General features: G+C 40.0%; 1 protein-coding gene across 1 annotated transcript in view; it reads right to left on the bottom strand.

Annotated features, from left to right (window-relative positions):
* Nucleotides 1-8532, bottom strand: part of LOC115171879 (zinc finger protein 664) — a 34865-nt gene extending 26333 nt beyond the window's left edge. The window contains exon 1 of the mRNA XM_029729069.1: nt 8047-8532. Within this exon, the coding sequence (XP_029584929.1) occupies nt 8047-8055 (9 nt within the window). The 5' untranslated portion in view covers nt 8056-8532. The remainder of the gene's footprint in view (nt 1-8046) is intronic.
* Between the last annotated feature and the right edge of the window lie 5649 nt (nt 8533-14181).

Below are 14181 nucleotides of genomic sequence, written 5' to 3'. Positions count from 1 at the left end.
ATAATGACAATTACAACAATACTGAATGAACACTTATTTTAACTTAATATAATACATCAATAAAATCAATTTAGCCTCAAATAAATAATGAAACATGTTCAATTTGGTTTAAATAATGCAAAAACAGTGTTGGAGAAGAAAGTAAAAGTGCAATAAGTGCCATGTAAGAAAGCTAATGTTTAAGTGCCTTGCTCAGAACATGGGAACATATGAAAGCTGGTGGTTCCTTTTAACATGAGTCTTCAATATTCCCAGGTAAGAAGTTTTAGGTTGTAGTTATTATAGGAATTATAGGACTATTTCTCTCTATACGATTTGTATTTCATATACCTTTGACTATTGGATGTTCTTATAGGCACTTTAGTATTGCCAGTGTAACAGTATAGCTTCCGTCCCTCTCCTCGCTCCTACCTGGGCTCAAACCAGGAACACATCGACAACAGCCACCCTCGAAGCAGCATTACCCATGCAGAGGAAGGGAAACAACTACTCCAAGTCTCAGAGCGAGTGACGTTTGAAACGCTATTAGCGTGCACCCGGCTAACTAGCTAGCCATTTCACATCGGTTACACCAGCCTAATCTTGGGAGTTGACAGGCTTGAAGGGGTGGGTATAATTTGTGGAACGTTCCAACAGGAATCTGTTCCAAAAAACGTAAAGTAAAAGGTTGCCAACCAACAACGCATACAAAGTAGCAACACATACAAACCTAGCTAACTAGCTGCCGAATAGGCATCAACTCACCATGTAGCTTATTCTTAATGTTTGTCCATTGGCAAACAGACATGTGAGGAGAGACATTTTTTCGGAATAAATGTGATGAGTCAAAAACGCAATGAAATAGACCACTCCCTACCCGGTATCTTATTCTGCCGCTATACAACTTTGTATGCGTTGTTTTTTGGAAACCTTGTTATTTATGAAGTTTTTGGAATAGATTCCTGTTGGAACGTTCCACAAATTATACCCACCCAGGTTGAAGTCATAAACAGCACAATGCTTGAAGCACAGCGAAGGGCTGTTTGAATGAATGCTTACGAGCCTGCTGCTGCCTACCACCGCTCAGTCAGACTGCGCTATCAAATCATAGACTTAATATAATAAACACACAGAAATACGAGCCTTAGGTCATTAATATGGTTGAATCCGGAAACTATCATCTCGAAAACAAATTTTTTTTTTCTTTCAGTGACATACGGAACCGTTCCGTATTTTATCTAACGGGTGACTAAGTCTAAATATTCCTGTTAGGCATTGATGTTTATGGTTAGGTACATTGGTGCAACAACAGTACTTTTTTCACAAATGCGCTTGTTAAATCAACACCCGTTTGTCAAAGTAGGCTGTGATTCAATGAAAATGAACAGGCACCACATCGATTATATGCAACGCAGGACACGTTAGATAAACTAGTAATATCATCAACCATGTGTAGTTAACTAGTGATTATGTTAAGATTAAAAAACTATCATAAGTCTAATGCTAGCTAGCAACGTACCTTTGCTTCTTGCTGCCCTCGCGTAACAAGTAGTCAGCCTGTTAATCCTTGTGGAGTGCAATGTAAGGCAGGTGGTTAGAGCGTTGGACTGGTAACCGAAGGTTGCAAAAACGAATCCTCCCTGAACAAGGCAGTTAACCCCCGTTTCTAGGCCGTCATTGTAAATAAGAATGTGTTCTTAATCTGACTTGCCTAGTTAAATAAAAGGTGTAAAAAAAAATCTACAAAAATAAATAAAAAATATTAAAATATGCAAAAAATTCAAATATAATAAAATACAAAAAATAAAAAATAATACAAATATATATCTAATATATATAAAATAGGTTCAGAGCTTGCGGTAGGAATCCGGAGATATGGAGAAGAATAAGTCCAATTAGCTTTGGTTTGAGTCGCGCTGTACAGACTGGCTAGAGTTGTCCGGGATGAAGGTAGCTGATGACCGCTAGCAAAAGATAGCTGACTGCTAGCTAGTAGCTTCGGAATGTATTCGATGGGCCTCGTAAGCTAACAGTCCGTTGTGCTCTAGACAGCTAGCATTCAGGGGACGTTAGCTGCGAAGGTCGGAAGGTGAGAAGGTTCAGAGCTTGCGGTAGGAATCCGGGGATATGGAGAGAAAAATAGGTCCGGTATGCTCTGGTTGAATCGCGTTGTACAAACTGCCGAGAGCTTTCCGAGCTAACGGTTAGCTGATGACCATTAGCTGGCTAGCTTATGTTGGAGATCCCAGTAATAGAGGTAGAGAAAAATACTTTAGAGAAAAAGCAGGTCCACACCACATTGGGTGAGGCGGGTTGCAAGAGAGTATTTTGAAGTAAGGGGTTAGAAAAATATAAAAAGATACGCAAAGAAAAATATATATATACATGGGACACGACAGGACGAAGGACAAAGACATCTGACTGCTACGCCATCTTGGACCACCCACCGTTTATGGTCAGCGCGCTGGAGAGGTTCCAACCAACTCAATGCACCATAGTACACATGTCAATCAGGAGCTCTGCTGGGGCAGTCCCAGCAGTTGTCTTATATACGGTTATACACAGACAAGTTATATTTGTATTTTGTTTCATTCACGTGACCGACCAACACGGTTTCATAACATGTGACAGACCAACACCTCATGAGGCTTCTCGCTTAGCGGAGACCTTGAAACAGATATCTTTCGTTTGTTCTCAAAACACGGCTGGGGGTACTGGCAAATTGCAGCTACTGATAGGTGGGATTTGTACAGTCAGCCACTTGCATGAACACAGAAATTGGTTATTAGAACAGCACATGAATAGAACACAGAAATTTGTTATAAGAAACAAACATTAAAATTCCTATTACAAGAGCAAGCGGAAATAAACGCTCAAAAATGAAAAATACAAAAAAAAAACTTGATTCTGTGATAGACATTTGGAATATCACGCAAAAACATACATTTGAATTAATTTGATATATCACCCAGCCCCAATCTACTGATGGTGTTAAATCTGGTTTCCTGGACATTATGAAAGGTGTCCCTGCATGGTGCTTTTCTTTTTACTGTTTAAATTAACAATATGGACTTCTCTGTAAAAATATAAAAATAAAATAAATAAACAACCTGCACTTGTATGCTGATGATTCTGTTGTGTATGCTGATGATTCTGTTGTGTATGCTGATGATTCTGTTGTGTATGCTGATGATTCTGTTGTGTATGCTGATGATTCTGTTGTGTATGCTGATGACCAGGCTCTATCTGAACGACAGTGTACCTTCATTATATTACAGAAAAAACCTTTGACCTGAAATTAGTATTGAATGCAGATAAAACTAAGTACATATTCTCTTGACCGCATAAAAATAACTGATGATTTAAGCATATGTACTTTGGATGGTGTCCATATTGATCGTGTCCCTGCTTACAAATATCTGGGCATCTGGATAGACGAAAAGCTGCCTTAAAAAGCATATTGATGAGTTAGTTAAGAAGCTGAGAATAAAAATGTGTTTAGAAATAGAAAATAGGTCCTGCCTCGCACTAAATAGTAGAAAGCAGATTATTCAGTCAACGTTCCTATCGGTCCTAGACTACGGCGACATCTATATGAACGCAGCTGCCACTTCATTAACGCCATTAAATGCAGATTATTTTAGCTCACTGCGCTTTATTATGGGTGACAAAACTGATAACATATGTTAAGATGTGTTCAACTCTAATGAATGCCCAATCAAAGGTTCTGAACATCATCCAGGGGTTATTATGTTCAGAACCTTTGATTGAGCATTCATTACAGTTGAACGCATCTTTCACCCCAGAGTTAATCTTGATAAATCCACAATTTAAGTATTTCAGCAGTGCATTGTACACTACACCATAATTTCAAATGTTTATTAGTTCAGTTTTAAGCAGTTTGATTAAGTTATACTTAAACGTATTGTTAAAATTACAGCAAAATCTTTTTTTTCAAAAGTAATACATTGAAAATGGCCTAAGAGTTTTGAAACATTTTGACAATCTGTTTAGATATGTGAAAATGCACCACATACTTTTGAAAATCGCATCAAAAAACAAACAGCATTGGATTGGTGGAGTCGTGTGCTAGTGGGTGTATCAAATATGTTTTATACCAGTCATTTCCTTTCAAACTAGTGAAGAGAAGTGAACAAGTGCACACTTAGGGAGGACGGAAAGACAAGTAGGGATTCCTTAACATTGTATCTATGCAGAGGCAGAGCTAGTGTGAGGGCCATTGGTGCGAATGTTCCTGCAGATTAAAAAATAAATAAAAAATGATGTTGGCCTACCATTATTTAACACTATAAAACATGGCAAAATTGATCTGATTAAATTCCATCCTGGAATTGGTCTAGGTGGTTGTTGCTTATTTTATAAAGCAAAGTACCCTACAGCTGTCTGTCAGTATACCTCCTTGAGGGGTCCCCTGGGACTGGTGGCTGCACTGCTGGTGGAGGAAGGACCAGGGTCTTCACATTTTTTAAATGAATTTAGTAAGTTATTTATTAAGTTCAATATTTTAAATTAAGCTTACACACTGCCGGGACTGAGGTAGGCCTATTCAAGAAGAATCCAACAATGACGCATGTCAACTAAATTTTAAACAGTCTAATACATCGTAAAGCAGGAATTAAAAAACATTAGGAGACGAAACACTTTCCAAAGAACAGGATAGCATATTCTGAGTTTAAAGGTAGACTCAGCAATATGACGTAGGCAAAATGCACAAAGTAAACATAATAAGTGGGTCAATTTCCACAACAACCAAGAACTTTGAAGTGTGAAATTAAACTTTTCCAATGTAGTCAACATTAGTGGATTTGCAATTTAGTAGACACTCTTATATTCCAGTACCCTAATCACAGTCAAGACATCTATTTTATAGTAAGAATAAAAAAAACTGTTTGAAATGAGAAGTAGGCATTGGTCTGAGGCAGAAAAAGGAAATTCACATGAGCGGCACCATCCCACCCATGCTCTACCAAGGTTTTCCAGCACACAGCTTTGACCTACTACAGTAGCTATGTTGGTCTACTGTACTTCAAACAATGATTATGCAGGTTGCTTATGAGGCAAACATTCTCAAAGAGCCCAATTCAGACTCTTAGAGGAGGTGCTCCCACTATGTGATTTTTACCGCATAAAAGGATTCGTCACACACCACACTAACCCCATTCCACGAACTTTCAAAGCTTTTTTATTTCATTATACTGAAAAAAATATAAAAACGCAACATGCAACAATTTCAAAGATTTTAGTTCATACAAGGAAATCATTCAATTCAAATAATTTCATTAGGCCCTAATCTATGGATTTTACACAACTGGGAATACAGATATCCATCTGTTGGTTACAGCTACCATAATAGATTTTTTTTTTTAAATGTGCCTCAAGAACTCATTGCAGTATTGTTGTGCATTCAAATTGCCAATCGATAAAATGGTGTTCATTGTCTGTAGCTTTTTCCGGTCCATACCACGGGACACTCTGTTCACATCAGCAAACCGCTCTTGCCCACACGATATCATACACGTGGTCTGCGATTGTGAGGTCTGGATGGACATACTGCCAAAATCTCTAAAATCGACGTTGGAGGCAGAATATGGTAGAGAAATGAACAATAAATTCTCTGCCAACAGCTGCGGTGGACATTCTTGCAGTCAGCATGCCAATTGTGCGCTCCCTCAAAACTTGAGACATATGTGGCATTGTGTTGTGTGACAAAACTGAACATTTTAGATTTTCCTATTGTCCCCAGCTAATGTAATGAACATGCTGTTTAATCAGCTTCTTGATATGCCACACCTGTCAGGTGGATGGATTATCTTGCAAATGAGAAATGCTCACTAACAGGGATGTAAACAAATTTGTGCAAGAAATTGAGAAATAAGATTTTTGTGAGTATGGAACAATTTTGGGAGTTTTTAATTTCAGCTCATGAAACATGGGAAAACACTCTACATGCTGCGTTTATATTTTGTTCAGTGTATATGAAAGCAAGCTTTGCTTTTACACTTGCAAGATCATCATGATTAATTGACCGATCGGTTTTGTCTTGTAGTAATGTGGTGCCTGCCTGTATTTCCTTAAGCCTTTGTTTTAGCAATACATGTCATTGAAAAAATATATAAATTCATAACATATTTTCTTGCCCCTAGTCGCTCCCCCACCGGAATGGCAGTGCAGGCAGAGTTGTTGACAAATATCCAACACATGGGCTAGTCCAGCATCCAGATCAGAGCTGTAAAAACAATCAAGCCGGTTAACCTCTATAGCGGCGTTTTGTTTGTGCGTTCAAGACACTATCCGATGGGTAAAGAAGGGTGACGCGCCCGACGCGTTGGATATAACTATGGATTATTTTGAACCAAACCAACATTTGTTGTTGAAGTAGAAGTCCTGTGAGTGCATTCTGACGAAGAACAGGAAAGGTAATCAAACTTTTCTAATAGTAAATCGGAGTTTGGTGAGGGTCAAACTTGGTGGGTGTCAAAATAGCTAGCCGTGATGGCCGGGCTATCTACTTAGAATATTGCAAAATGTGCTTTCACCGAAAAGCTATTTTAAAATCGGACATAGCGAGTGCACAAAGGAGTTCTGCATCTATAATTCTTAAAATAATTATGTTTTTTGTGAACGTTTATCGTGACTAATTTAGTAAATTCACCGGAAGTGTTCGGTGGGAATGCTAGTTCTGAACGTCACATGCTAATGTAAAAAGCTGTTTTTTGATATAAATATGAACTTGATTGAACAAAACATGCATGTATTGTATAACATTATGTCCTAGGCGTGTCATCTGATGAAGATCAAAGGTTAGTGCTGCATTTAGCTGTGGTTTTGTTTGTTGTGACATTATATGCTAGCTTGAAAAATGGGTGTGATTATTTCTGGCTGGGTACTCTGCTGACATAATCTAATGTTTTGCTTTCGCTGTAAAGCCTTTTTGAAATCGGACAATGTGGTTAGATAAAGGAGAGTCTTGTCTTTAAAATGGTGTAAAATAGTCATATGTTTGAAAAATGGAAGTTTTTGTATTTTTTAGGAATTTGTAATTCGCGCCACGCCTATCATTGGATATTGGAGCAGGTGTTCCGCTAGCGGAACGTTTAGATGTAAGAGGTTAAGCTTAGGTTGATCGGACTAAATCCTTTTTTGGCAGGGGCGCATTTTTGGTTTTAGAAGTGGGTGGACATAATGATAAAAAAATGTATCCAGTGGGATAAACACTCCTAACAGCCAACCTGACCGCTCCTACACTCGGAGGGGTCCGCGTGGTCCTAAAGCACACCGCTACCTCATGTTGTATCACATTCCAATGATAAAACTGAGGGGGACAAAAATTATATTTCAGAATGTGGTGGGGACATGTTCAATCCATGCCCAGTGAAAGTTGCACCCCTGGTTTTTGGTATATTTTAGTTGTCACTGTAGTAGTCTAAGCATAGGTGATTAGAGGATGTTGAAGTGGTGCTTGAAAAGTGGAGGAGTCCTTTTCGACTTGCGGTAACTCTAAATCAATAGTTGTTTAGTAGTCCGAAAACGTTGGAAAATGTAATTTGCTTGACCATTCTGTAGGTCGTGTAACTGTTTGTTACATGCAACATGTTTTGTTAACTTAACTGGACAGATTTTCCTCTCCGGTTTTATGATTGAACAAAAGGTGTGGTTGAATGTATTCTGCCACCTTCTTGTCTCGGCTGTGTCAAGGCATATTAACTAACAGGTTATTGAGCAAACAAAGCAATTATCACAACACACAGGTTGTAATATGGCGGTGATTTTACCGCTACTGCAAGGTGTAGGTTTGGCCTCTGATTTCTCCATGGATTTCACTTAACATGCTCGTTGCGCATTGCCTTGTATCAATCTGTGTGCTTTAGGCTAGTAGGGTATTTTGCTGAAGGACAAAATATCCCAAGTGTTTATTACCATCATTGTTTATTTTGTCCAGCTGTTCAAATGGAACGAATGGATATGGAAGATCAAAGATGATAACTAGGCCTAGACATGTTATACACCACAGTAGGCATACTGTTAATAAAAGTAAACCAAACTTACCCGATCCATCGTGTAAGCTATTCTTTCTTCAGCGTTTCTTCAAATAAAAAAACGTGACAGTAAATCTGTAGCTAGGCAACACTACAGTTACTTTTTTTGTCACAGCTAGACTAAAGCAATCAAACGTCCTTTTAAAATATCAAAAATCGATTAATCTAAAGTAATCTTACTTCAGAAAGATCCTGAATAAGATTTTACTGGTTATATTGAAGTCAACAAAACGTTCAACGCCCTATTCACCAAGAATCCTGTTGTCTGTTATCGTCTAACTCTACCCCAGCGTCACTTGGAACAACATCCTCTTCAAGAGTACAGATAGTTGTAATTCTCTAAGGCCCAGTAAGGGAAGCCTGTAAAATACCAGACTTATTACAGCAGCGCTATCCGTGCAGCGAACCAGTAAAACCTGATGTATGTTCAATCCGACGTCTGCAGTGGCCATGAAGCATTTACAGCAATGCAGTCTCCGCAGTAGTCAGTGGGTGTATACTTATTCCGCTTTACCGAGCAGAGCAGAGCTGTGAAGGAAGTGGTCTTCTTCATCAGTGTTATGGCGGTCCGCAAACGATTATTATTTGTGTATGACGCCACTTGGTGAATTGGCTGTGTATCAGCCTACTATTCTGTAGTATTATTTCATTACACTTTGTGAAAAACCAACTAACCCTACACCCATTAAAACAACATCATTATTCCACTACTTTAGCTCTCTGATTCTACACCAGGCCAGCAGCCTGAGAGGACCGAATATTATCTTTCAAAACACCTTGTAACTCTGCAGTAAAATATTGTACACCCAAGTACTTCTCTGCAGCTGCCACCACCACATCTATCCACTGTTATTTACATTCTATTCCTGCGGTACAGTTGACAACCATGGCCATAAACACCCCCCAACAAAAATGAATCTTACTGAAGCATGTTATTCCTATCACTCTCTATTGACCTCAGTCTAATCACAGAGATCCTCTCAGGATCCCTCACCCTGGACCCATCTTCCTCTAGTACTCTCTTCACTGCCTCAGCATACAACACCTTCTGCACTACTGTGATCCTGGTAACCTCAACCTGTCTTTCTCTCACCGGACACGTCTGATCTCCAGCATCATGGTACCCCTACAGTTTACACACACAACTTTTTACATCAATACTACACATTCCTTTCTTTCAGGTCCTCCTGCACACTTCTCACATCTAGGATGCTGGAAGGAAGTACTCAAGAAAGGGAGTTCGTGTTTATATAGGAAGTACCTCCCCACCGTAAACAAATCATGTCAATGTCGAGCTATACGAGCTCTTCAGCTTGTAGTCTTAAAACTCGGAAATTAGTTACCTTTCAGCCAACCCAATGGGAAAAAATTGGGGTTTTGGAATAAACACTGAAAATAAGGTCAGCACAGGCTGAGGAGATCTTATACGTTTTGTTCTATGAGATAATAGCATTCAGTTAATAGTACCTTTATGAATTATGTAGTGTTTGTGATTTTCTGTTGTTAAATAAATTCTTAAATTCACAAGTGACGTTAGCTGATAAAGATTCTGGAACAAAACTAAGATCTCCTAAACCTGTGTTTACGACAGTCCTTATTTTCGTCATTTATCCAAACACCATTCAAAAACACCATTACATTTCCCCCATAGGCTTTGTCCAATGAACCATTGCAAAAGTAGTGCCTATAGAAAGATGCCATTACTATTTCTCTCTTTAGAGCCTCACAGTGGACGAGTCATAATACCCATAAAACCTAGTGGCCAAACAAGGAAATGGTTCCAATTGTTTTCCACCATTAATTTTTCCCTATAGGGGATTTACCATAGGCTTTCCCTGGCGAGACATTTTGATTACAGTGAAAATCTCTCGGACAAGGTGACTTATGCTAATTAGCTTGAAAGTAGACATTATGCAACGAAACAAATCCCTAAAAGCTCCTGCACATCATCTCTAGCTGATACCTTTGCTAACAGGTATTGTGTAATTTTAAAACTTGCCCATGACAGGTCACAGAATTGTCAATTTAAAGAAATGTAGCCAATTTATTCATTACTACATTTAGCTAACAGATAGTTCATCCAGAGATTCTTACCTTTAATGCTAGATCATTGATTGCAAGATATTAGCTGTTGTCACTTAGTCTTTTAATGAATGCATAACAGTAAACCTAGACACTTGCGTCGTATAGTATTTTGAGCGGTGACTCAAGGCTTGGCTAGATTCATTGATACAATTATGGGTCTTTAGCGTTCACATAATATTGGAGTCAGAGTCAAAATATTCTTTACTCTTCACCTTCTTCATGCGACGGTCCGTACTTGGTCCGTTACTCTTTTTAATTTTCTTCAATGATCTTAACCTTTTCCTAATGTGTATTTTGGTCCTGTTTTGTCCAAGTGACAACACATTACATTATCAAAGTATGCTTGTCAATTTTATGTTTCTACCTGAAAATATTTTTCACTCTTACAGTCTTCTGACATTGACATCAGAGTCCTCTGAGGCGTGTAGTGACCTCTGAGGAGTGGTGGTCGGGGTCGAGGTGGTAGCTCATGATGGGGTGAGGGTGGGGGTCCGGTCGAGGGTTCTCCCCGCCTGAGTCCTGGACACTTTTGAAAGGTAATTTTATGACGTTTCAGAACCACTTGTCAAACCAAGTTAAAAAGTATAATTTTCTTTTTAAAGCAATGACAGGTAAAACTGATATGCATCCTAGATTTCAAAGATCACATTTCTGTCAATCTGATCATTCTGAAATTGTGTCTGATGGATAGCTATGAATCTAATATTTCCAATGATATATGATTAAAGGGTAAACATGAGTAATAACCTGATGTACTGTACGCTGACGTTGTCATAGGGTAAAACCTCTATGGGGAAACTGAATGGGACGGAGGGATGAATAGAAATAGTGATAAAACACAGAACGCTACCATTGCTGCAATGATACACTTTTTCCAACAAACTATAAAAAAAAAAAATCTGATATTTTCACCCCACGTGAGCCCGACAGAGCCCCCTGGCTCATTGACTATAAGGCCTACAGATTAATTAAGTTTATATTTTATAAATCTGTATGTATGTGTAACAGTGTAGGTTCCGTCCCTCTCTTCGCCCCAACCCGGGCTCGAACCAGGGACCCTTGCACACATCAACAACTGACACCCACCGAAGCATCATTACCCATCGCGCCACAAAAGCCGCGGCCCTTGCAACGCAAGGGGAAACCCTACTTCAAGTCTCAGAGCGAGTGACGTCACTGATTGAAATGCTATTAGCGCGCACCACCGCTAACTAACTAGCCATTTCACATCGGTTACATATGTGTGTGTGTGTGTATATATCATTGTGCAGGTGTGTACATTTCAAGAATTCAATTATTTTACTTTTAGATGTGTGTAAAGTGACCAGTGTTCCATGTCTATAGGGCAGCAGCCTCTTAGGTGCATGGTAGTGCAACTGGGTGCTAGTCAGCTAGTGACAGTGACAGATGTTTAAACTTTTAAGGCAGGGTACTTGGTGGAGGCCGGCTAGTGATGGCTATTTAAAAGTCTGATGGCCTTGAGATAGAAGCTGTTTTTCAGTCTCTCGGTCCCTGTTTTGATGTACCTGTACTGACCTCGCCTTCTGGATAATAATGGCTTGAACAGGCCGTGGCTCGGGTGGTTGATGACCTTTTGGGACGCAAACCTCCCCCCTTTTTTTCACGAAAAAGAAACTCGAGGAGACAGGTGAAATGGAGGGCTGAATGTACCCTTGCCCCAGAGCTTCCGTGACATATGTCTCCATAGCCAACGTCTCCTCCTGGGACAATGGGTACACGTGACTCTTAGGAAGTGCAGCGTTATCCTGGAGGTCTATCGCACAATCCCCCGGTCGATGAGGTGGTAATTTTGTCGCCTTCTTTTTACAGAAGGCGAGAGCCAAATCAGCATACTCAGGGGGAATGCGCACAGTGGAAACCTGGTCTGAACTCTCCACCGACGTGGCACCGATGGAAACACCTAGACATCTACCTGAACACTCCTCTGACCATCCCTGGAGAATCCCCTGTTTCCACAAAATCTTAGGATTGTGACTAGCTAACCAGGGCGCCCACAGCACCACTGGAAACGCAGGTGAGTCGATAATAAAGAAACTCATTTGTTCCTTATGATTCCCCTGCGTTACCATGTCCAGTGGCACCGGGGTCTCCCTGATCAGCCCTGACCCTAATGGTCAGCTATCTAAGGAGTGCACGGGGAAAGGGGAATCTAATGGTACCAGCGGAATTCCCAACTTAAGGGCTAGTCCGCTATCCATAAAGTTCCCAGCTGCGCCTGAATCGACTAGCGCCTTATGCTGGGAAAAGAGAGCAAAATCAAGGAAAAAAATTAAAACAAACATGTGACCAACAGAGGATTCTGGGTGAGTGTGGTGCTGACTCACCTGGGATGAACGAGGAGTGTTCTGCCTGCCCTCTCGACTCCCAGAGGGACCCCCCCCAACACCGGTCGGCCGTGTGTCCTCGTTGACCACAATTGGTGCAGGAGGGGCGCCCTCCTCCGGTTCCCCTTGACACAGTTCCCCCGAGCTCCATAGGAATGGGTGCAGACTTCTGTAACACTTTGGGCTTCGTTGGTGTGGAGTCAGGCGCAGGAAAATGTTTGGTACAATATGTAATTTAATAAGTACTGAAAACGAAGGAAATATGTCCAAACACAACAGGGCAAAACAATAACCCCGAAGTCCAAAATACATGTACCACAAACCATACAAAGTGACAACACGTAACAAGCCCGCACACAGAACAGGTGGAGAGGCGGGCTTAAATAATAAAACTAATTACTAATGGAAAACGGGTGTAACTCATAAAGACATAACTAACAGAAAAACGAAAAAGGGATCGACGGCAGCTAGTAGGACGGTGACGACGACCGCCGAGCGCCACCCGAACAGGGAGAGGAACCGCCCTCGGCAGTAGTCGTGGCATTTGTTAGTGCAGGAGCCCTAACCATACCCAAGCTAACACACACAGGAGTGAAGACTTATAGCTGTGATCAGTGTGGAAAGAGCTTCAATCAGTCAAGCAACCTGACTACACACCAAATATTTGTCACGTGCGCTGAATACAACAGGTGTAGACCTTACAGAGAAATGCTTACTTACAGACTCTAACCAATAGTGCAAAAAAAGGTATTAGGTGAACAATAGGTAAGTAAAGAAATAAAACAACAGTAAAAAGACAGGCTATATACAGTAGGGAGGCTATAAAAGTAACGAGGCTACATACAGACACCGGTTAGTCAGGCTGATTGAGGTAGTATGTACAGTGAGGGAAAAAAGTATTTGATCCCCTGCTGATTTTGTACGTTTGCCCACTGACAAAGAAATGATCAGTCTATAATTTTAATGGTAGGTTTATTAGAACAGTGAGAGACAGAATAACAACAAAAAAATCCAGAAAAGCGCATGTCAAAAATGTTATAAAATGATTTGCATTTTAATGAGGGAAATAAGTATTTGACCCCCTCTCAATCAGAAAGATTTCTGTTAGTGTTCGTTCCTTTCGTCCTTGTCAATCATCATTGGCTCATTGGTGAAATTAGCATTATGACAATATCTTTAATTAAATAATTCAAAAGCCTTTATTAATGCAATTGCAGACAGAAGTTGGAAAATCAGGAACATAGCACGCATGTTTCCGAGTAAGTTCTGCATCAAAGCAAAGGTCTCAAGTTGTTTTGTTAAAACATAAGTCCATCCCTGGTGATGTCACTACCTACGTCATTACCTTTTTACTCCTGAGACCAAAACCATGCCTACAAAGCTATATAAACAAGGCTTTTAGTGTTATCTAAAAACTTAGCAGTAAGTGTCCACTCCCCAAAGTTGATTTATTGTGGAATGTTTGACTAGTCTTCTCTCTTACACTCCCCTGCAGAGTTCTGTCTCAGTCACATATTTCTCAGAGGGGTCAGAGGGAGAGGGAGAACTGTGGAACAATTCTAAACTTCTATAATGAATATATATATTGTTTATCTGTAGTCTAGGACCCTATAAATGTAAAGAGGGAGGGGTCTTATAACCCCTCCCCTTCTATTAATACAACATAAGCATAATCAATTATTCTAATAAATCATTCATTTGATACAGCCCCAATC

The sequence above is a fragment of the Salmo trutta genome, chromosome 32 (assembly GCF_901001165.1).
Source record: "Salmo trutta chromosome 32, fSalTru1.1, whole genome shotgun sequence".
Taxonomy (NCBI): domain Eukaryota; kingdom Metazoa; phylum Chordata; class Actinopteri; order Salmoniformes; family Salmonidae; genus Salmo; species Salmo trutta.
This window is presented reverse-complemented; position numbering and strand designations above follow the sequence as displayed.